The 22,057-nt window shown below is 41.8% G+C and overlaps 1 protein-coding gene across 1 annotated transcript; it reads left to right on the forward strand.

Moving 5' to 3' along the window:
• The first annotated feature begins 18,718 nt into the window (after positions 1-18,718).
• Positions 18,719-21,056, forward strand: pld6 (phospholipase D family, member 6). Its single transcript, XM_056280542.1, has 3 exons — positions 18,719-18,888; positions 19,395-19,624; positions 20,830-21,056. The coding sequence occupies exons 1-3, from the start codon at positions 18,719-18,721 to the stop codon at positions 21,054-21,056; spliced, it is 627 nt and encodes a 208-aa protein (XP_056136517.1).
• The last annotated feature ends 1,001 nt before the right edge of the window (positions 21,057-22,057 follow it).

Here is a 22,057-nt window from a genome sequence, read left to right on the forward strand (position 1 = left end):
TGGAAATACTTCGTAACGTCCCGTGTTATTCCTCTCAGCTCGAACTGGGCTTCAATGTGCTGAAACCATGGCCGGGGACTGTGCTGCCGAAAGTCGGGCAACTTCACCGTTGCTGCTGAGATGCTAGCGCTAACATGAGCCAGACCGTTAGCATCACTCGGAGCTGGAGCGGTGTCGTCATCGCTTTGGGTCGACATGTTCGTTGTCAACGTGCGGGGTCACCAATGTGGGAGTGCAGGGTATGAATGAGGAGACGGAGAGGTCGAGTCAATTCCGTTTACTCGCCACACAAAACAACACCGATACAGCACAAGCTCTCTCTCACAATCTCTAACCGCTGCACTGCTGAAAAACATGGCTCCACCTCGGAAACTCTAAGCAGTGCCTACGTCAGCACTCTGAACGTCTGCCTTAAATGAGCCGCAGCCCCTGGTGAATCTACCCTCAATTGTGTATCGCCACAGTATCTCACAATACCAGGTGGGGAGTGTCACGGCATTCTTATTTTAGTGGTAATCTAGTGTTATTTGTGGTGATTTTGCGCCATCTTGCGGTTTCCCTTAAAATAGAAATGATTTCTTAAATACGTAGTAGTCAAAGGGCCGCGACGTCGCCGGTCAAAGTTCGTTCCAATTCCGGAAGCTGATTGACGGAAGTTGTGTGATTACGCTGTTCTCTAGGAAATCTTTCAAACTTACTACTAACTCCTGAAAGCGTTCATGCCTTGGGAAGGCTTTGCTTGTAAGTATTGACTTTGAAATGTATTTAAGAATATATCGATAGAATGTTTTGAATGCTCATTAAATCGCGTTAGCCGCGTTAGCTTCAAAAGCTATTCTGTGTAACCTGATTGATAGGCTAGGCTAGTGCATAGCTGTTTGTATGGATTATGAGTAATGACAAGACATTTATAATGTACATTTTGTGTTTGTTTGCAGTTTTACAAAAAAAAGAATAACACTCCATTGCTGAACTGAAGACAAGTAAAAGCCTGGAAACTACATCTTGCCTCTGAAGTTCATTGGATATGTTAGCTGCCTGTCTAGTTGAGCGAACGGGCTTGAAATGGGGACAGAACAGTTATGAATGAGATGGCTGTAGGAAGGATATAGAGGAATGAGAGTGAAGTGGAACAGTGTTGAATGTAAAATTTTTGACTTTTTATTAAGGCAGAATAGGGTGTTCAATAATTTAATTAAGTTTGATGTGAATGTGAAGAAAATGTGATGTGTGTGGTGTAGGAGTGGAAACATTTATGCATGAGTTTGTTGGATGTTGTGAGCTGGAGGGATACATGTTGATATTGAAGGAATTAATAAGTAGATGTTGGAGAGGTGGGTTTGTTGAGAATGGAATGGAGAAAATTGTGGTTGTATGGGGTGACTGGCAAAGTGAAAGGATGAATGTTAATGTATTAAATTATGTTTTAAGCCATGCAAGATTTGCTGTCAAGCTAAGGAATATAGCCTACTATGACAAGTGGAAAGCTTGAGGTGTGGGATATTTTTTTTAAAGTATGATGGAAAGAGATGTTAATATGTTATGTAGTTATGTTAGTGAATAAGATTTTATTAGTGGATTTGTGGAGGGGAGCACTTTTATTGTAATCAGGGAGGGAGGGTGATGTTGGATTTTGTTTGTGTGGTGTGTGGAGTGGGATGTAGTGGGAATGATGTCTGAGTATTTTTGCTTGGATTCTTTAATTTGGTGGTGGGTCTGTTGGCAATACTGCATAGCCCTGTTTCAGTGCTATCAAGTTTGAGTTTTCATTTTGATTTTGCCCTGGAGTGTTCTTTTTTTTAATAACACAATATTTAAGAAAGTGTTACAATGTCTGTTTAAAAAAAAGGTGAAGAATTTAGTTTGCAGCACCAGTTGTGAAGAAACGGATAGAATTCCTTCGGTCAGCTATGTTGAATTTAGACTCTTGAAAGGAAAACTGTTGCAATTAGCCTTATTTTTAAAAAAAACCCTGTCAAACATTTCATTGCTGTTTTTAAAGAAATGTATATGTATTTAAAAGAAAAAGATTGAAAAAAGTGACACAGCAGACAGACACAAAATCCTCCAGAAATCATTTGCTTGGATGCCCTGTTGTAGGTTAAAAACAAAAAGGAAAAGAGGTGACAGTCACAGCTTTCATCCCTGTGACAGCGCTACAAGGGAACACAACAAAGAAAAGGTATTGCCCCATCTACTGGTTGTCTTATTATTATGGGCTTTGTATAGAATGATGACTAATTTAACTAACCTTAAGTACAAGATGATAAAATGGAGATTTTATACTCAGGAATTTTTGGCCCCTGTGAAGAGGGGATCACCCCACCCCACCCCCCATTAGTTTAATAAACTGAGCAGTATGCTCCTTGCTCCCTAAAACAAAACGAAATGTTACAGAGTTAAGTTTTGCTTCACACCATCAAACAAAAGCAGCTTAAGTAGCAAAATAACCAACTTAAGGTTAGCCGTGTAATCAAACCCTACATTTGTACTGGACTTTGAAAGTGATATTCAACTGTCTGAAAACCAAGCAAGGTTCACAACCTATTTAATTTGTTCACCTTGGTCTATTTATGTATCTAATATGAAGTATAAATTATCTATAAAATCAACACAATCTCTGTAACATATAAGTCACCATTTGAATCTCTGAAGTTTGAAAGTGAAGGCCTTAAAGGCTTTACTTCCAAAGGCTGTAACTCAGGTCGGATGCGGGCAGCGAACTGCATTAACAAATCAGTTAAATGCGGCAGTTTAGTAACTTTGTTATTTTCATGAACATTTGAGATTTTAAGACTCATTTTTAATATTTGTTTAGTTAGCTATTTGAGTGAGTTGAAACCCAATACTTACATTTAAAAGTGCAATTGTCGGCCACTACTTGACTTGGAGATGCCATTTTCTTGCAGGAAAAAAATCCAATCACCGGCGTGCAATGAATCTTGTGATAGGTTAGGCCACGAAGGGTCCATCCGTTGTGTCCTTAAAATTCTGACAAACGAAGGCTGCATTTCTCGGCCCTATTTGAAGGAGCCTTTGGAATGGGACAGCCTTGAAGCACTGCTGTGACATGTTGTTATTCATGTTATTCGTCTGTCGCAGCGACGAGGACCATCTAGTTATCCTGTGATGGATGACAGATGACTTTCGTGATGATTAAAGTGAGGAAGAGTTGTGCATCATCAACACCACTATCTCGTCTGAGACCACCTACTGTCAGTGGCAAGACTAGCGAGATGACTGGCAATGGAGACAGATGCAGATTTTTGCTCAGGGTTTCTTCTTGAGGCCTTTCCCATAGACGAGTATACCCGCAAGGCAGCGGAGGTTTTAAATCAGAGTTTTCCTTCTAGATGAACTGCCTGACAAGGCTAACAAGCTTCATCTACCTGGGTTTGAAATCAGAGTTGTCCTTCTCGTAGATTGGCTGCCAACCAAGGCTAACGAGTCCAATTGACCCACCCGGTTATACTGCCGGGAACCCAGTCGCCCCCACAGCAGACTTTGTAAAAACAGGAGGTACCATGAAAAAGTGCTGCTGTGGACACATTTGCGTAGGAGCAGCCATATGCTAAGATCCTGATAGACCCGTGGTGATCGCTACACCAGGAAGCGAGAGGCCACTGCACCGCTTCACATTCCTTTTGGTAAGTAGGACATCTGGCCCAATACTCGCCACCTCCCATCCCAATCGGTCTTCAAATGCAGCTTTCAAGGGATGCGGCTGCTGAATTTGGACACAGCAATAGTGTGAAAAATGCCTGCAGTTGTTGCCAATATTCTATGTGTCTCTGGGATGTAGTTGCAAAATCTGTTCTTCTTCCAGCACCAGCACTGTCATTTGACATGTCAGTAACGTAATTGGTGACAAGGAATAACTATGAGTAAGTTCAGCTTGGAATTCTAGGCTGAATCCAAATCTCCAGACTTCACTGCACTTGCAGATTCGTGGACTTTGTGGGCACGTTGCCATGAAGCGTGCGAGTGCTTAGGGCTTTCCAAAGCCACAATTCACCCAGTCCACAGGGGGCCTCAAGCAGACTTCCAGAGAGTCTGCTTGGGGTGCAGACTTCACTGGACTTGACTGATTTAATTACTCAGAATTCATTGCAATATAATGTGGGTTATGACCATTGCTGATTAACAAAACAAAGTTATTATGAATCTGTAAAATAATTACTCCATTAAAACGTTACTTGAATCACGTAGGCCAGAGATAATATTCAACCACATCATGATACATAAATATGTGGAAGAATAGGCTATACAGGTAATTAAAATGCATTTTATTATTGCAGCCTATTATTGCTCCCCTTATTATTGTAAATATAAGCTGTGCATTACTTAGTGGCACATGTTTCATTATGCATATCACAAGAAAATTAGAGCCATTTCTGTATTACATCTTGTTTTATTGTGGATTCTTCCACATGAATATGGGATGGCATCCAGCACTTTACCTGTGCCCTCACAGGGTACCGATGGAAACTATCAAATCCACTGTGGCAACCACTGGGGACCTCTGGGAAATGGGGAACAAGCCTAAAGAAGATGATGATTGTGGATTCTTCCCAGAAAAATTCGCAATGAAATGAAGCTAAGTGGTCTTGTGTCGAGTGAGCAATGGGAGAACCTTAAAAGGAGATGCAGGGTAAAGCAACCCTCGGCCTCTGGTATCATGTAAGGAGTACAATTAATTTCATAGGCAAGCGCTGCAGCGATCACCATGTACATAATTGTAGTTGTGGCTCGAACGTTTCCACAGCAAGCAGTGAAACAGACTTGAGGCCTGTCTATCAGCAGCTTTTATAGCCTTGCAGTCTCGTGCCCTCACAGACTTGACGTGATGATGGTGAACACGTCACAGCACGTACAACTGAAGTCCATGAGGGCGCAGTTGGCAAGTGCGGAGGGTGGACATTTGGTTTTAGCCCTAGTCTCTGCCTGCGTCTTAGCCAGGGAGCCTGCTCTAGATGCCACTCAAAAACAAAACTTCCTTGTTATCTTCGCCTTGTATTGCAAACTAGGCACATTTCCAACTGCAAAACTGGCATACCAAAATATGAGTGAAGAAGATCTTATGGACAAGGATACATTTTACGGTATTTTGGCTGACTCAGATATTCAGCTGTTTTTATTCGAGCCAGTTTATATGACCAAAGAAATAAAGTGGAGGCCGAGGTTGCTGCTGCATTAGCCGAGCAAGAGGATGTGGCTGGCGGCGGCCATCCAGAACCTGAGCTGCCGAGAGCAAACGGCGGCTGGTGGTGCCTTTGCTCAGATTTCCCCTCTGATGCCAACAGAAGCTGAATCATTTTACTGCAATGAATTTCAGCGTGGGCAATTTTTGTTGGATGCTGTTGCAGATGCCAACACTGATACTTTCTTCAGAATCCCGAAGATAAACTGGAAAAGTCAACCAAGACCAGCAGGGCTGGCATATAACCATTCTGTGAGTATGCTATGTTTTGACCAACAAAGTAATAGCTATAGGCTAGTGTGGTGATACATGGCAACGTTGGACAAGCGGTTTTCTCAACATGTTTGTACTGACTGCATGGCAACCTCTTGTTACCCAAATAAATTCCATAGTATATTTTTCCACATCTGTCTTAATTTCCTGTTGGCAAGCACATTGCCCTATCATATTTTGTTGCCCATTGCATCATTACCCTTGCAATTGCAATGTAACTTTCAATTACAATGGCCACTGTGTTTGTGTTTACAATAGCTGCTAACATTACAGTATATGATCAGTACTTGTAGCTTCCTGATGAATAACCCCCTTCTTTCCTGTCTTTTGCTCTCTGCAGACAATATCGTCTAGCCGCTTATCTTTTTTTTTTTTTTTGTGGATGGATGATATAAAGGGGGAAAACTTGGCAAAGGGAACCACATCGTCTTGCCTGCCTGTGTTGTACATCACATCAGAGCCAAAAATCCTTCCCCCAATGGTCAGTACAGAGGGCATGCTGAAGTGGACGAAGCAATGGATGAGCTTTGACCATGTGATATGCTAGCCATTGTGTAATAATGCTGCTAAGCTTCATTGCAGCTAACAATGGACACTTTTACCTTGAAGCTTGTTGGGACTGATCTAGACTGTCTTGTGAAATTATGATGTGCAATATGCTAAATATTTATTTGAAAGTTGAATATCATGTAACTTGTTGGTTTGAATAAAGTTGTTTTCTATACTTTTATTTATATATATATATATATATATAAAACGTATAGAAAACTTTTTATATATGTGTGTGTGTGTGTGTGTGTGTATATATATATATATATATATATATAAAACTTTGTTAAAAGAAACACTCAACGATGGGAAAAGTGCTCAGCAAATAAGGAGCAAAATAATCCAGTGAGTCAAGTAAATTCTTTATGAGATAGTACAAGCCTTTTTCTTACCATAAGCAATCATCAGCTGTCAGTAAAGTTACACGGGAAAGAACACATCATTAACTGCCTCGTCATGCACGTCACGTGCACAACTTCATTTTGGAAGGGAGAGGTGCCTACATTCAAAAATTCAAAAACAGACGATCGCGAACGGTCCAGTGGGGGGTGGGGGGATGGTATTTGTCTATTGGCATGATTTAGTTATAACTGGAAAATAGGAGTTTATATCTATGTCTGCAACTGCTGGCCAATTCATTCCTATTATTCAATGTGGACATTTCTGGTTTGCAAATGATAAAATATTTTTCATAGATTTCACATTTTACTACTGGTTGAATATGCTTTGTTTTTTGAGAGGATTTTCCAGGTGGTTGAATAATTGTTTCTGTCCGCCAATAGCCAAAAAGAAAATGCCAGACGAAAGGAGTTATCTACCAAGCTACGGTGACGAGAAATTTCAATGGCAAAATAGAGACATACATCGGTCTAACAGAGGGAACATTCAGAAAGAGGTTTAATGCACACGTGTAGCTTTAGAAACAACCGTTTAAAGAATGTAACATCTTCAAGCCGTTATATTTTGTCATTGGCGGACAGAAACAATTATTCAACCACCTGAAAAATCCTCTCAAAAAACAAAGCATGTTCAACTAGTAGTAAAATGTGCAATCTATGTCTAACTGAAAAATATTTTATCATTTGCAAACCAGAAATGTCCACATTGAATAACAGGAATGAATTGGCCAGCAGTTGCAGACATAGATATAAGCACCTATTTTGTAATTATAAATAAATCATGCCAATAGACAAAGACCAACACCCCCACCCCCACTGGACCATTATCGATCACGTGTTTTTGAATTCTTGAATGTAGGCACCTCTCCATTCCCCATTGGACGTTGTGCACGTGATGTGCATGATGAGGCAGTTAATATGTTCTTCCTTGTGTAACTTTATTGGCAGCTGATGATTGCTTATGGCATGAAACAGGCTTGTACTGTCTCATAAAGGTTTACTTGAATCACTGGATTATATATATATATATATATACACACACACACACAAACTTGACTTGTTTATTTTCACACTAATGACTTTAAGTTGGCTGCAGGTACACCTATGTCAGATGCACACAAAATCATACCCGCTGGCTTATGCAGAGGTCATGCACATTTTCCTTGAGAGGCAAGATGTGTTGTATTTTCTTCCAGAACAGGGCAAAGTAGGCTTTTTTGAGAGAGGGTGACATATGGTTAAAAATAAACCATTTGTTGCAGAGTGGGAAAGCTGTTGCCTTGGGGGGGGGGGGGGGTGGAATAAGTGCATTAAAAACCTATTTCACCTTGTTATGGAAACAAGGCAATTGAACAGAACCTGTTATGCACTTTTTTATATCCTAGGCATTTAGTAAAAAAAAATTATAAAGACCAAAAAAGGATGAAATATCATTGCATAATACAAGATGTTTTTTATATTTTTGGAAAAACAAAGTTTCAGTAAATGCCAGTGTTCTCTACATAGCCAAATATGTGTTATTTTAAAGATAACAAGATCTATCTGCAGCCTGGCATACTGCTTGAAAAGACATTTTGAAGAACACCCATTTCAAACTCCGTGGCTATTCCAGGTTTTGCATGACTAAGAAAAACTATCAACATAATCAGAATCAGAAATACTTTGTTGGTCCCCGAAGGGAAATTGGGTCAATTTACAGCTGGTCATATTCTAGAAGAGAATATATATATATATATATAAGCATAAAGTGAAATTATAAGAAAATTCTATAAATAATACATATGTAAAAATATGTGCATTTTACTACAATATATAACAGTGAATATAAATGTGTGAAAATATATGCAAAATATGAATGCATTAATAATGCATTCTAAATACACACTCGAGTATTACACAATTGAAATATCTCTCCCTGTTGTAGTCATCTGCTGCAAAATGCAAATAGCATACCCAAAGATTTCCCAGTACTGATGTCGGTGCGTTCTCGTCTTTTTTGGAGGGGGGGACGGGTTATTGCTTGGAGCCATTCTTTGCACCATTCAACATCTGTCAGTGGTCTGTAGTTGTCGCATCCAGGCACGATACAATGAGAAGGCATGTTTGTTGTTGATAAAACTAATTCAATTCATTCAATTCAATTTGCCGTTTTTCAATTCTGTGATCAAAGAGTGAAGATTTTAAGATGCCGTTTTTTGTAAACAGCTGCAAGAAACGCCTAGTTTATGGAGGTGGGCAGGTTTGGGAAGGATTTGAGGTTTAGATGTCAGAAGCTTGCGCACAAATGCATCCTGATACACGTAGGTATGGCTCCGCGACCAGGAGAACTCACATTTGTCAGCCAATATAGCATGCACTGAGGAATTTATTGCTTCTATTGACTACATTTGCCATCAACACTGATTGGACATCCATATAAAAACCGGCGAAGTGTCCATTTAACAACATTGATCCGTATGACCTGAATGCAAAAAGTTGAAGCGTTAACCCTGCATTGCTGCATCCAACCTCGTACTTGGATATCACCAAGTATCTTGTTTACGGTATAAGTGCATACAGGTAAGGAACTATAAATCCCTTGAAGCCCATGGACATTTCACCAAGAGATGGGGGAAATTGCATCGGAGTTAGAGAGCGAAAATGAAAATAGGGATATGAGAGGATTTGAAGGGGAAAAAAAGAAAAGAAAGAATACATGAAATTACTCGAGCAATTTCAGTCAGTCATTGAGAACAGAGGAAACACATCTTGTTTGGATGATAGCCTGACAAGAGAAGATGGGATTTTCAAGGACGTGCATGTGGTCAGAAAGTTTGTTGGCAGAAAACTTGGGAGATGCACGATCGATTGGGATAACTAGAAGAGGGATGGTTATCACTGGTCGTATCTGAAAACATCAGAAAGCGCTATTAAGATTGATGTATTTAAAAATGATTGTGTGACTTGTTTCCCACTTGGATCAAAATTAAGGATGAAGGGAGTGATAAGTGGTGTGCCACTCAGTAGAGGCTGAGTCATTTCAGGATGTTGCAGGTGTGTGTGGGGCAAGAAGAATGACTAGATTCCATGAAGGGGAGAAGGAGGACAGTAATTCCATGGTTTGGTTTTTGAAGGGGAATTGCCAGAGTGTACCATGAGTATGTGTGTTACAGGGTGAAGTCGTATGAGAGAGCTCTCAGATGTTTTTGTTAAGACTAGGGACATGTTGCAGCAGTCTTTAGGGGAGTCAGAAGATGTGTGAAGGACAACTGCAATGTGGAGTGTAAAGTTGGGAAAGAGCAAGCAAAGTGCCTGCATTGCAAGGGAAATCATGATACAGGGTCAGCTCAGTGTCCAAAAAGAATTAAGGAAAAGAAAGTGAATAAGATGAGAGAAGAGATGGGATTGTTTTATGCTGAAGCTGCTAAGAGAATGGGAAGGAATGACGAGGTGGTGGAAGTGCAAAAAGAACTGGAGCAGAAAAGGAATAGAGCTGACCAGAATATCAGCATGGACAAGAAAAGACTTTTGGCATTCATTGCCATAGTTATAAATTGCAGTGCTGAAATAAAGGGGAAGTCGGGAAGACTCAAGACTGTGTTGGACACTTGTATATTAGAATATTTTGGACATATCTGGAGAAGATCTAGATGTTAGACTGCAGGAAGGATTTACATCAACTCAGACTGGTTCTGGGTTATAGAATGGATGGACAATGTCGTCAATGGGATCATTTTGGGTGTACCATGTAAATAATTAGTACTTCGAAGTTCTTATGTATCAGTCGGTGGTGGTAATGCAACATTTATGGATGTCAACCGCCGTAAAACCTCATAGAAGAAGAAGACAACACCCAACAGTTGGGCGCAGGATTTGTTTACATTTCCACCAAACCGCAACAGCAAGCAAAGTTGGCTGTAATCAAGGAAACTTGTGCTCAGCATAGCAGCCTTGAGCCATTACTTGCATTCAGTTTCCCCCAATTAAAGCAAAATATTACAAATATATTTCAAATTTGAGCTGTAATGATGATGAAGTCATGTTAAACTGTATATCATCAGGGCTATGCTTCGGCCCATAACATCAAGCCCATGCCATGATTATGGTTTGTTTGTTTTGTTTATTTTGAACATGAACACAAGAGTTATGAATAGTACATTATTATGATAAAGAAATTACATGTTCAAAAAGGAGGAGGAAGAAGTACAAATGATCTAATCCTACCCCTTTTTCATACAGCATAATTACTGAAGCATCCTGAAGTTATTTATCACTATATGATTTAATATAGCCATTCAGTATCTACTACTACTACTTTGATGATCTGCGGTTGCCACGGCAGATCGTCCATTTCCATTTCTTCCTGTCCTCTTCATCTTCCTCTGTCACACCAACCACCTGCATGTCCTCCCTCACCACATCCATAAATCTCGTCTTTGGTCTTCCTCTTTTCCTCTTCTCAGGCAGTTCCATATTCAGTATCCTTCTCCCAATATACCCAGCATCTCTCCTCCACACATGTCCAACCCATCTCAATCTTGAGTCTCTTGCTTTGTTTCCAAACCATCCAACCTGAGCGGTCCCTTTAATATAATCGTTCCTAATCCTGTCCCTCTTCATCACTCCCAATGAAAATCTTAGCATCTTCAACTCTGCCACCTCCAGCTGCGCCTCCTGTCTTTTCGTCAGTGCCAGTGTCTCCAAACCATATAACATAGCTGGTCTCACAACCATCTTGTAAACCTTCCCTTTAACTCTTGCTGGTAACTTCATGTCGCAAATCATTCCTTACACTCTTCTCCACCCACTCCACCCTGCCTGCACTCTCTTCTTCACCTCTCTCCTGCACTCCCCGTTACTTTGGACAGTTGACCCCAAGTATTTAAACTCATACGCCTTCTTCACCTCTGCTCCTTTCATCCTCACCATTCCACTGTCCTCCCTCTCATTCACGCATAGGTATTCCGTCTTGCTCCTACTGACTTTCATTCCTCTTTTCTCCAGTGCATACCTCCACCTCTCCAGGCTCTCCTCAACCTGCACACTACTCTCGCTACAGATCACAATGTCATCCGCAAATATCATAGTCCACAGAGACTCCTGCCTGATCTCATCCGTCAACCTGTCCATCACCATTGCAAACAAGAAAGGGCTCAGAGCCGATCCTTGATGTAATCCCACCTCCACCTTGAACTCATCTGTCATTCCAACCGTACACCTCTCCATTGTCACACTTTCCTCATACATATCCTGCACCACTCATACATACTTCTCTGCAACTCCCGACTTCCTCATACAATACCACACCTCCTCTCTCGGCACCCTGTCATATGCTTTCTCTAAATCTACAAAGACACAATGTAACTCCTTCTGGCCTTCTCTATACTTCTCTATACTTCTCAATCAACATTCTCAAAGCAAACATCACATCTGTAGTACTCTTTTGTGGCGTGAAACCATACTGCTGCTTTCTTACCGTCACCTGTCCTCTTAACCTAGCTTTTATTACTCTTCCCCATATCTTCATGCTATGGCTGATCAACTTTATACCTCTGTAGTTGCTGCAGTTCTGCACATCGCCCTTGTTCTTGAAAACCGGTACTAGTATGCTTCTTCTCCACTCCTCAGGCATCTGCTCACTTCCCAAGATTGTGTTAAACACTCTAGTTAAAAACTCCACTGCCATTTCTGTTAAACATCTCCATGCCTCCACAGGTATATGTCATCAGGACCAACTGCCTTTCCACTCTTCATCCTCTTCATAGCTACCCTCACTTCCTCCTTGCTAATCCACCACACTTCCTGATTCGCTATCCCCACATCAACCAACCTTCTCTCTCTCATTTTCTTCATTTATTAGCCCCTCAAAGTACTTCTCCCACTTTCTCAGCACACTCTCCTTGCTTGTCAGCACATTTCCATCTCTATCCTTGATCGCCTTAACCTGCTGCACATCCTTCCCAGCTCGGTCCCTCTGTCTAGCCAGTCGGTACAAGTCCATTTCTCCTTCCATAGTGTCGAACCTCTCATACAACTCACCATACGCCTTTTCCTTTGCCTTTGCCACCTCTCTCTTTGCTTTCCGCTGTGTCGTCTTGTACTCCTGTCTACTTTCTTCATCTCTCTGACTATCCCACGTCTTCTTTGCCAGCCTTTTCCTCTGTATACTTTCATTATCCATTCAATATCCATTCAGCCTGTTTAACCAAAAAAAATAAAAAATAAATAAACAAGAGCATGTCGTCATCATCATCACACAAACCTTAGTCCTAAAGTAAACCAGAAACCTTGTTCAACCACTGTCCACTTCTTCCAGCCTGGTGGGTCCTCATCTCAGCTGTATGTTTTTGCTTAGCTGCTCCCGCTTACTATATCTTGCAGAGTGTGCTGTGTGTGTGTGTTTAATGTCTGTGTGGCCCAGATGTGGGGATGGTGCCCAGTCTGAAACAGTTTCCATCAGGTTAACCTGCAATGACCTGACATTTTTTTTGTAGCTAGCTACATAACATCGGACGATTCCATGACATTTTACAGTCTCCTATTCACACGGGACTAGTATTACCTGGGGAATTCTAGTAGTAATTACAGAGGTCATATGTGATCTTAATCTTGTGTGGATTGGCCATATCCGTAATTCGTAAAGTAAAAATTCCAGCCCAAATTACCTCCCATATTTCCGCAAACACAGAGGTCATCTGATATTAGTCGGCATCTCAGTAATTTGGGGTCATATTTTTTTAGCAAATTTTTAGTTTTCGCCATGCCTTTTTTCTGCCTCTTTTCCACTCGAGAATTATGGAGGCTGCGGTGGAAATTATAAATTAAAGTTTTGATCTCACTACACAGCACAGAGACTTGTTCAAAGAAAGCAAGCTCAAATCCACCAGAGGCGCGAAATCTCTGCAGTGAAAGTCAGGGCCAGTGCATGCTGGCTGAGGTGGGATCTCAGCCCATCTCACCCGCACAGCAGGGGAGGTGGCGCATGCCATCCAATGCCTTTTTTCTTTTCTACCTGCTGTCCATAGCCTCTTTTCCAGGTGGGAAACCTAAAATAAAACTTGCCTCGTGGTCAACTTTTCTACCTTTTCCATTGTAGGGCTTTTTGTTTTGTTCGTTTTTTTATTCTTCCTCCCCCCTCCCATTTTTCTCCCCAATTGTATGCAGCCAATTACCCCACTCTTCCAAGCCGTCCCGGTCGCTGCTCCACCCCCTCTGCTGATCCGAGGAGGGCTGCAGACTACCACGTCTCCTCCGTGTGGAGTCGCCAGCTGCTTCTTTTCACCTGACAGTGAGGAGTTTCACCAGGGGGACGTAGCGCTTGGGAGGATCACGCTAGTTCCCCCTCCTTCCCGAACAGGCGCCCCAACCGACCAGAGGAGGCGCTAGTGAAACAACTAGGACACACACCCACAACCAGCTTCCCACCTGCAGACACGGCCAATTGTCTCTGTAGGGACGCCCGACCAAGCCAGAGGTAACACGGAGATTCGAATGGAGAGCCCTGTGTTAGTATGCAACAGAATAGACCACTACGCGACCCGGATGCCCCCATTGTGGGACTTATTATGGCAGCTTTTCACAGAACATGAGCGTAACATTTCACCAAAAAAAGGAAGCAAACGCAAAGAAAATGCTGCTGCTGCTTCTTTTTCTTCTTTCTCCTTCTCCTTCTCAAATAACAAATTTAGAGGCCTGCTTGGCTGCAGTGAAAAATTGGATGGCACTAATTTTCCTGCTTTTAAATTCAGATAAAACTGAGATGCTTGTTGTTGGCCCTGCTAGACATAGATATCAATTTGATCAATTAAGAATAACAATCGACAACTCTGATATCACAAAGTGTGGCAGCCAGAAATCTTGGTATTACGTTTGAGCCCAGCCTTTCCTTTGATAAGCGTATTAAAGAAATCACCAAGATTGCAATTTTCCCCTTATGCAACTTAGCTAAAATTCTTTCTTTCCTGTCCATGGTTGACACAGAGATTCTAATACATGCATTTGTTTCATCCAGACTCGATTACTGTAATGTTCTGTTTTCAGGTCTACCACATGCTAGTACTAAAAGTCTTCAGATGGTTCAGAATGCTGCGGCTAAAATCCTAAATAAAACTAAAAAAAAAAAGTCACCATATTACACCAGTTCTTACCTCCCTTCATTGGCTTCTTATCCATGTTAGCTCAGACTTTATGGTGCTTCTGCTACTTACAAAATCCTAAATGAGCTTGTCCCATCATACCTGTCTGATCTCCTTAAACCGTATATTCCATATCAAGCTCTCTGCTCTCAAATAGAGGGCTCCTGTGTGTACCCAAAGTTAAAAAGAAGTCAGCTGGTGGCAGGACCTTTTCCTATTGGGCCCCATTCTTGTGGAATAACTTGCCTGCTGACATCAGACAGTCAGGGTCTGTTGAGTCCTTTAAATCCAAACTTAAAACTTATCATTTTGCCTTAGCTTACAATTAATTAGTTGCCTTTAAGTTGTGTGCTTCACAACCTGTACTGCATGGCGGGTCGGTTTTGTGTCTCAATGAATTTACCAACCACTGTTCTGCCAACGACATTATAGTGTATAGATTATGACTAATTGATGACTTAATTGATTATGACTAATGACTATTGCAAACTGTTCTCTTCTCTCACGTCTTTTCTCTCTCTCTGAATGATGTCTTCTCCTTTCTCTTTTTCTGTGTGTGAATGGTGTCATGTGAGTCTCCCTTGCGTGCACGTGCAGTCTGTTCTCCTCCCAGGTCTCTGTGGTGATGGTGGTCACCACTTGGATGCTGCCTGGCATTCCCCTCATCACATTTTCTTTTTATATTTCTTATAAATCCGTTTTTTTTTTTTTTTACATGATGATGCTGGTCGCATGGCTTGGGTCCTGGACTGTTCTGGTGGCGTCTGGGCACTACTTGGCATCCTGCGCATCATATTCTTCATAAATGTTATAAGTCCATTATAATTCTGTTTATCCTCTCAGTGTTGTAGTATATAAATTGTGTACACACAACATCCATTACACGTTGTCCGTCTTGGGAGAGAGATCCCTCCTCTGTTGCTCTCCCTGAGGTTTCTTCCTATTTTTTCTCCCTGTTAAAGGGATTTTTTTAGGGAGTTGTTCCTTAGCAGATGAGAGGGTCTAAGGACAGGAGGGTGTGTTGCTGTTAAGCCCACTGAGGCTAATTTGTAATTTGTGATATTGGGCTATACAAATAAAATTGACTTGACTTGCTCCTACATGGATTTGTGATTTATATACCTGGTATATGTCCTCTCAACCATTAAGATCTGCAGATGGAGCCCTGCTGGTTATTCCCAGGTCTCGGTTTGTTACAAAGGGTGATCGGGCTTTTGGTGTTAGAGCCCCCACACTATGGAACTCTTCCTGTTGAAATCTGTTTTTATGTTTACTATTTTTATTTTTACTCTTACTTATTTGGTCTTACTCTTATTTTTGCCTTGTCTGGTTTTATTTTTTTGTGAGGCAATTTGTAACATTGTTTTAGAAAAGTGCTATATAAATAAAGTTATTCATCTCTTTATTTTTCTATTTTTTCATTTTCTTTTTTTCTTATTTTTCTTCTATGGCTGTTTGCAAACAACGTTATGGTGCATTACCTCCACTAACTGCAATGGAGTGTGGATTGGGAATCTAATTTTAATGATAAAACTACTACTACTTTCGGCTGCTCCCGTTAGGGGTCGCCACAGCGGATCATCCGTTTCCATTTCTTCCTGTCTTCTGTGTCTTCCTCTGTCACACCAGCCACCTGCATGTCTTCCCTCACCACATCCATAAACCTCCTCTTTGGCCTTCCTCTTCTCCTCTTCCCTGGCAGCTCCATATTCAGCATCCTTCTCCCAATATAACCAGGATCTCTCCTCCGCACATGTCCAAGCCATCTCAATCTTGCCTCTCTTGCTTTGTCTCCAAACCGTCCAACCTGAGCGGTCCCTCTAATATAATCGTTACTAATCCTGTCCTTCTTCGTTACTCCCAGTGAAAATCTTAGCATCTTCAACTCTGCCACCTCCAGCTGCGCCTCCTGTCTTTTCGTCAGTGCCACTGTCTCCAAACCATATAACATAGCTGGTCTCACAACCATCTTGTAAAATTTCCCTTTAACTCTTGCTGGTACCCTTCTATCGCAAATCACTCCTGACACACTTCTCCACCCACTCCACCCTGCCTGCACTCTCTTCTTCACCTCTCTACTGCACTCACCGTTACTTTGGACAGTTGACCCCAAGTATTTAAACTCAAATGCCTTTGTCACCTCCACTCCTTACATCCTGACCATGCCACTGTCCTCCCTCTCATTCACGCGTAGGTATTCCGTCTTGCTCCTACTGACTTTCATTCCTCTTCTCTCCAGTGCATACCTCCACCTTTCCAGGCTCTCCTCAACCTGCCCCCTACTCTCGCTACAGATCACAATGTCATCCGCGAACATCATCGTCCATGGAGACTCCTGCCTGATCTTGTCGTCAACCTGTCCATCACCATTGCAAACAAGAAAGGGCTCAGAGCCGATCCTTGATGTAATCCCACCTCCACCTTGAACTCATCTGTCATTCCAACCATACACCTCACCATCGTCACACTTCCCTCATACATATCCTGCACCACTCCTACATACTTCTCTGCAACTCCTGACTTCCTCATACAATACCACACCTCTTCTCTCGGCACCCTGTCATATGCTTTCTCTAAATCTACAAAGACACAATGCAACTCTTTCTGGCCTTCTCTATACTTCTCAATCAACATTCTCAAAGCAAACATCGCATCTGTGGTGCTCTTTCGTGGCATGAAACCATATTGCTGCTTGCTGATCGTCACCTCTCCTCTTAACCTAGCTTCTATTACTCTTTCCCAAATCTTCATGCTGTGGCTGATCAACTTTATACCTCTTTAGTTGTTACAGTTCTGCACATCGCCCTTGTTCTTGAAAATCAGTACCAGTATGCGTCTTCTCCACTCCTCAGGCATCCTCTCACTTTCCAGGATTGTGTTAAACAATCTAGTTAAAAACTCCACTGCCATCTCTCCTAAACATCTCCATGCCTCCACAGGTATGTCATCAGGACCAACTGCCTTTCCACTCTTCATTCTCTTCATAGCTGCCCTCACTTCCTCCTTGCTAATCCACTGAACTTCCTGATTCACTATCCCTACATCATCCAACCTTCTCTCTCTCTCATTTTCTTCATTCATCAGCCCCTCAAAGTATTCCTTCCACCTTCTTAGCACCCTCCTCGCTTGTCAGCACATTTCCATCTCTATCCTTGATCGCCCTAACTTGCTGCACATCCTTCCCAGCTCGGTCCCTCTGTCTAGCCAATCGGTACAAGTCCTTTTCTCCTTCGTTAGTGTCTAACCTGTCATACAACTCACCGTACGCCTTTTCCTTTGCCTTTGCCACCTCTCTTCACTTTACGCTGCGTTTCCTTGTACTCCTGTCTACTTTCTTCATCTCTCTTACTATCCCACTTCTTCTTTGCCAACCTTTTCCTCTGTATAATTTGCTGTACTTCCTCATTCCACCACCAAGTCTCCTTGTCTTCCTTCCTCTGTCCTGATGACACACCAAGTACCTTCCTAGCTGTCTCCCTCACTATTTCTGCAGTGGTTGCCCAGCCATCTGGCAACTCTTCACTACCACCCAGTGCCTGTCTTAACTCCTGCCTGAACTCCACACAACAGTCTTCCTTCTTCAACTTCCACCATTTGATCTTTGGCTGTGTCTTCACTCGCTTCCTCTTCTTGGTTTCCAAAGTCATCCTACAGACCACCATCTGATGCTGCCTAGCTACGTTCTCCCCTGTCACCACCTTGCAGTCTCCAATCCCTTTTAGATCGCGCCTTCTACATAAGATATAGTCCACCTGTGTGCACTTTCCTCCACTCTTGTACGTCACCCTGTGCTCCTCCCTCTTCTTGAAATATGTATTCACCACAGCCATTTCCATTCTTTTCGCAAAATCGACCACCATCTGTCCTTCCACATTTCTCTTCTTGAAGATGATGGTTAAACCCAAAATGCACTTCGGTTGTTGCAATTTTTACGTCATCTATCAAAAATCAATAACGCTGCCTTAACTGATGGGGTGTCAAGATCATATTTCTCTTGAAATGTCGGCCAATGCGTTGAAGTCTCTTTCCCAGATAACTAGGCCACATTTAAAGAAGTCCCACTAAAAGTGAATGCATTGTATAGCTTCTCCATCCTGAATTTGTGCATCTTTGTGTGTCGGTTCCTCTGTATGTATGTTGTTCTTTGCCAATATGTGCTGTTATTTGCCTGTGCTTGCCCTCAGATGTCAGTGTGGGCATTGAAGGTGGTGGGCCTGGGGGCAGTGGCTCTCACTCTCATTGTTGAGTTGGTTTGCTGGCTCCGCCGCAGGCCTGACACGCCGGTCAAAGAGGTGCTGTTCTTCCCCACAGAGGTAGCCTGTGTGGAGCACATCATCACTCCAACTTCCCTGTCGTGAGTTTGCCAGGTTCTTTTTTGTGTGTATATCATGGCAATTTACATAGCATTTTCTGTATCATAAAAAAGTGAATTGTTTTGGCCATCAGCTTTATGCATTATGCCATCTCAGAGTGAGTTTCAGTAATGGCAAAATCACAGTCTTTTAGCTATTGCTTTTAATACTAATGTACCAATATGCTTTACTGAGATTTTATAGGGAATGACTAGATGACTGCATAAATGAAAGGACTGGTGCCATTTTGTGCAAGTACAGTCCCATTTTTGCAGTCATGATTTAGCAACTGCAGTGTAATGGGGGGGAAAAAACTATTTGTGGCATATTAAAAAAAAATAGTCAGCCACAGAATTATTTTCCATGCTCTGCACCACTTGATTGACAAGAATGTGAGAGACTGAAATGTAAAAGGCAGAGAGCCATAGCATTGTGAAAACTGAATGCAGACAATTGAACGCCATGTGAATAATGCTATTTAAGTAGACATGTTGTATTCTCACTTCAGCCCCTGTTCCTGTCCGTTGCGCCATGGAATCGAGAACTCCTTCTCTCGCCTCATCCGCCACATCATGTCTGTGTCCTCCTCTCTGGACCTGTGCGTGTTTTCCTTTTCAAACACGCTACTGAGCAGAGCAGTGCTTGTTCTGCACAGTAGGGGCATCGCCGTCCGTGTCCTGACAGACAAGGATTACTCACTCATCACAGGCTCCCAGATTGGGTTCCTCCGCAAAGCAGGTAGCAGAGCCGGTCATGTCATGTCATCTGATCAGTAACAGTGACTCAGTACTTCCGTTTGTTTGGAAATGTTACAGCCGCCTCCCGTGTCTAAATTGTCACGTACCTTTTTTTCAAATAAAACACAGGAAGGATGACTTTGGCCTGCCTCGGCCAATGGTGCTCTCTCTGTGTTCAGACTAACAACAGAATCATTAATAGGTACTCTGGGTTTTTCATTGATAAATGGAGAGATGATGGGAACTGATGAGGGAAGGTAGGGTGCGTTGCCCCTACAAGCCCCTGTATGAGTCATAGCAATCGTGCTCAGAGAATTTGAATGGTGCTTTGCTGATGCTTGTTTTTCTCTCTTTCTCTCTCATGCTGCATCCTTTTGCTTTTAACTTAATTATGTAGCCCCTATTGTTACTTAAGCAATTGGCAACAAGATGGCAAATACCATTAGGCACAGCATTTAGATGACTAAGACCCCGTTTGGCATGAGACAGTCAACTCTTCTGTTTAACCCTTTTTGGCATTTTGTTCTGCAGAAAGCTGATATTCTCCAGTATGTCAAATATTCCTTAATCAAGGAATAACAGGTTGCTCCCCCACTGAGACTGAAATTAATTTTTGGAATGTAACGATATATTGATCAGGATTAGACCACTACACAACTCTAAGATAGTGAAAATGATACCGTGTTTAAACAGGCTTGATTCTCAGAGCTCTAATTTGGACAACTGTCAACGTACAATTGCAGTATGAGGTGGTCCTTGACACAAATCTCAACAGTAATAAATACCCCATGAAAGTTAAGAGTAAGAGACAGAGGGGGGGGACACTACTATGGAAAGTAGTATTAAGTACATGCACACCGTGGCTACTTTATCAGGTACACCTGTCCATTCAACACAAACCACCTCCTCAAAACAGTGAAATTTGTGTTGCTGTTGATTTTACAATCACACTTGTTTAATAAAATAAACTAGCTGAAGTGATAGGGGAGTTCATGTACTTTCAACAATAGAATACTGACAGTTTGGTTGGTACATATAATGTGAAGTTAGAACACTCTGCAAATGACTTTATTCTGGTAACAAGCGTAGACAAATTTTAACTATTGTAGAAACCACTAATGTATCCCGCAAAACTTTGAATTTACTTGTAGAACAGATCTCTTTGTAAAGGCTCTTTATGTTCTACCACATCTCTGCCTTCCTCAGGGATTTGTGTTCGGTACGACTCTGTTGCTGTTCACATGCACCACAAGTTTGCGGTGGCAGATGGCCGGCGCCTCATAACTGGCTCCATGAACTGGACACTGACTGCTGTGCAGAACAACAAGGAGAACGTACTGATCACCGAGGAGCCAGACCTGGTTCGACCCTTCATTCAGGAGTTTCAGAGGCTATGGGAGGCCAATGACCCAGCCCAGTTGGCAATTGCCTAAAATCGATTCAGCCACAAGCCGCTAGACCTGCTAGTTTAGTGCGCAAAACCTTCTGATTAAGAGGGTCAGATGTCAAAATCTTGACCCGTGGGTGCAGGATGAGTCATGTAAAACAGAACCAGTCTGTTTACATGTAGAGGAGGGCAGGGACATTATATGTTGTATTGTTACATTGCTTTGTGTGCAGTTTTGTTGCAGAAATAATTTCAGAAGGGTATTTTTTTCATCCACTTGGAACTTGGATGTTGTTTGCAAGTATATGAATTTGCTGTTGACAGTTACCATTTGTTTTGTCAGTGTTTCTACCATTGTAGATTTAATCATCAGTCTTTTTGGCCACTAGCTTTGGGAGAAACGTCATGTTTCAGTACAGCCAGGAGCCCATGGGTACAGGGAGCGTTTGGGGCACCAGTGCTACCTCTTTTTCATATCACTGTCAGAAAGCTGCACCGATTTTGGTTTCACACTTTGTTCGACTTTGGATACGATGCAGTTAGATAATGCTCTGCTTTTGTTTTTGATTTTTTTTATTTGTTCTGATTATTGCAAAAAAACAAAACAAAAAAAAGGTCTCTTAAATCCTATTCTAAAAACATCCCTTAGATTAGAGAATTTGTGACTTTATGTTTTGGATGTTCAATCCATATTAAAGATTGTTGATGTTGATGTAGGGGGAATAGAAACAGTAGCAGGTGGTTGAAGGCATGATGTTAACTCATCATCTAAGAGACGGTATTTCTTGGGAGTTAAAAATTCACGTTCAGTTTTGACATTTCCGCTATCGTATTGTGCCGTTGACATTTTATCATAAAAGGTTTTTGTACTGCAATTTTATGATAATTTTCTAAATCTAATCAGAAATACATAAAGTTGTTGAACCTTGAAATAGGATAGTTTAAATAGTTTTTTTAAGGCAGGGGTTTGTTTTAAATGGTATGCAATTTTTACTTTTTCTCACTTTTCTTTCTTTTTAAGAGTTGTTGTGACATTAGTTTCCTCCT

Source organism: Lampris incognitus, chromosome 5, assembly GCF_029633865.1.
Source record: "Lampris incognitus isolate fLamInc1 chromosome 5, fLamInc1.hap2, whole genome shotgun sequence".
NCBI classification, from domain to species: Eukaryota; Metazoa; Chordata; class Actinopteri; order Lampriformes; family Lampridae; genus Lampris; species Lampris incognitus.

Excerpts from the sequence above, each read along its gene's own strand:
- pld6 (XM_056280542.1), top strand. The coding sequence starts at position 18,719 with ATGTCAGTGTGGGCATTGAAGGTGGTGGGCCTGGGGGCAGTGGCTCTC. Across the intron at positions 18,889-19,394 it reads ATCACTCCAACTTCCCTGTC|CCCCTGTTCCTGTCCGTTGC; the intron begins GTGAGTTTGCCA and ends TTCTCACTTCAG. Across the intron at positions 19,625-20,829 it reads TGGGTTCCTCCGCAAAGCAG|GGATTTGTGTTCGGTACGAC; the intron begins GTAGCAGAGCCG and ends TGCCTTCCTCAG.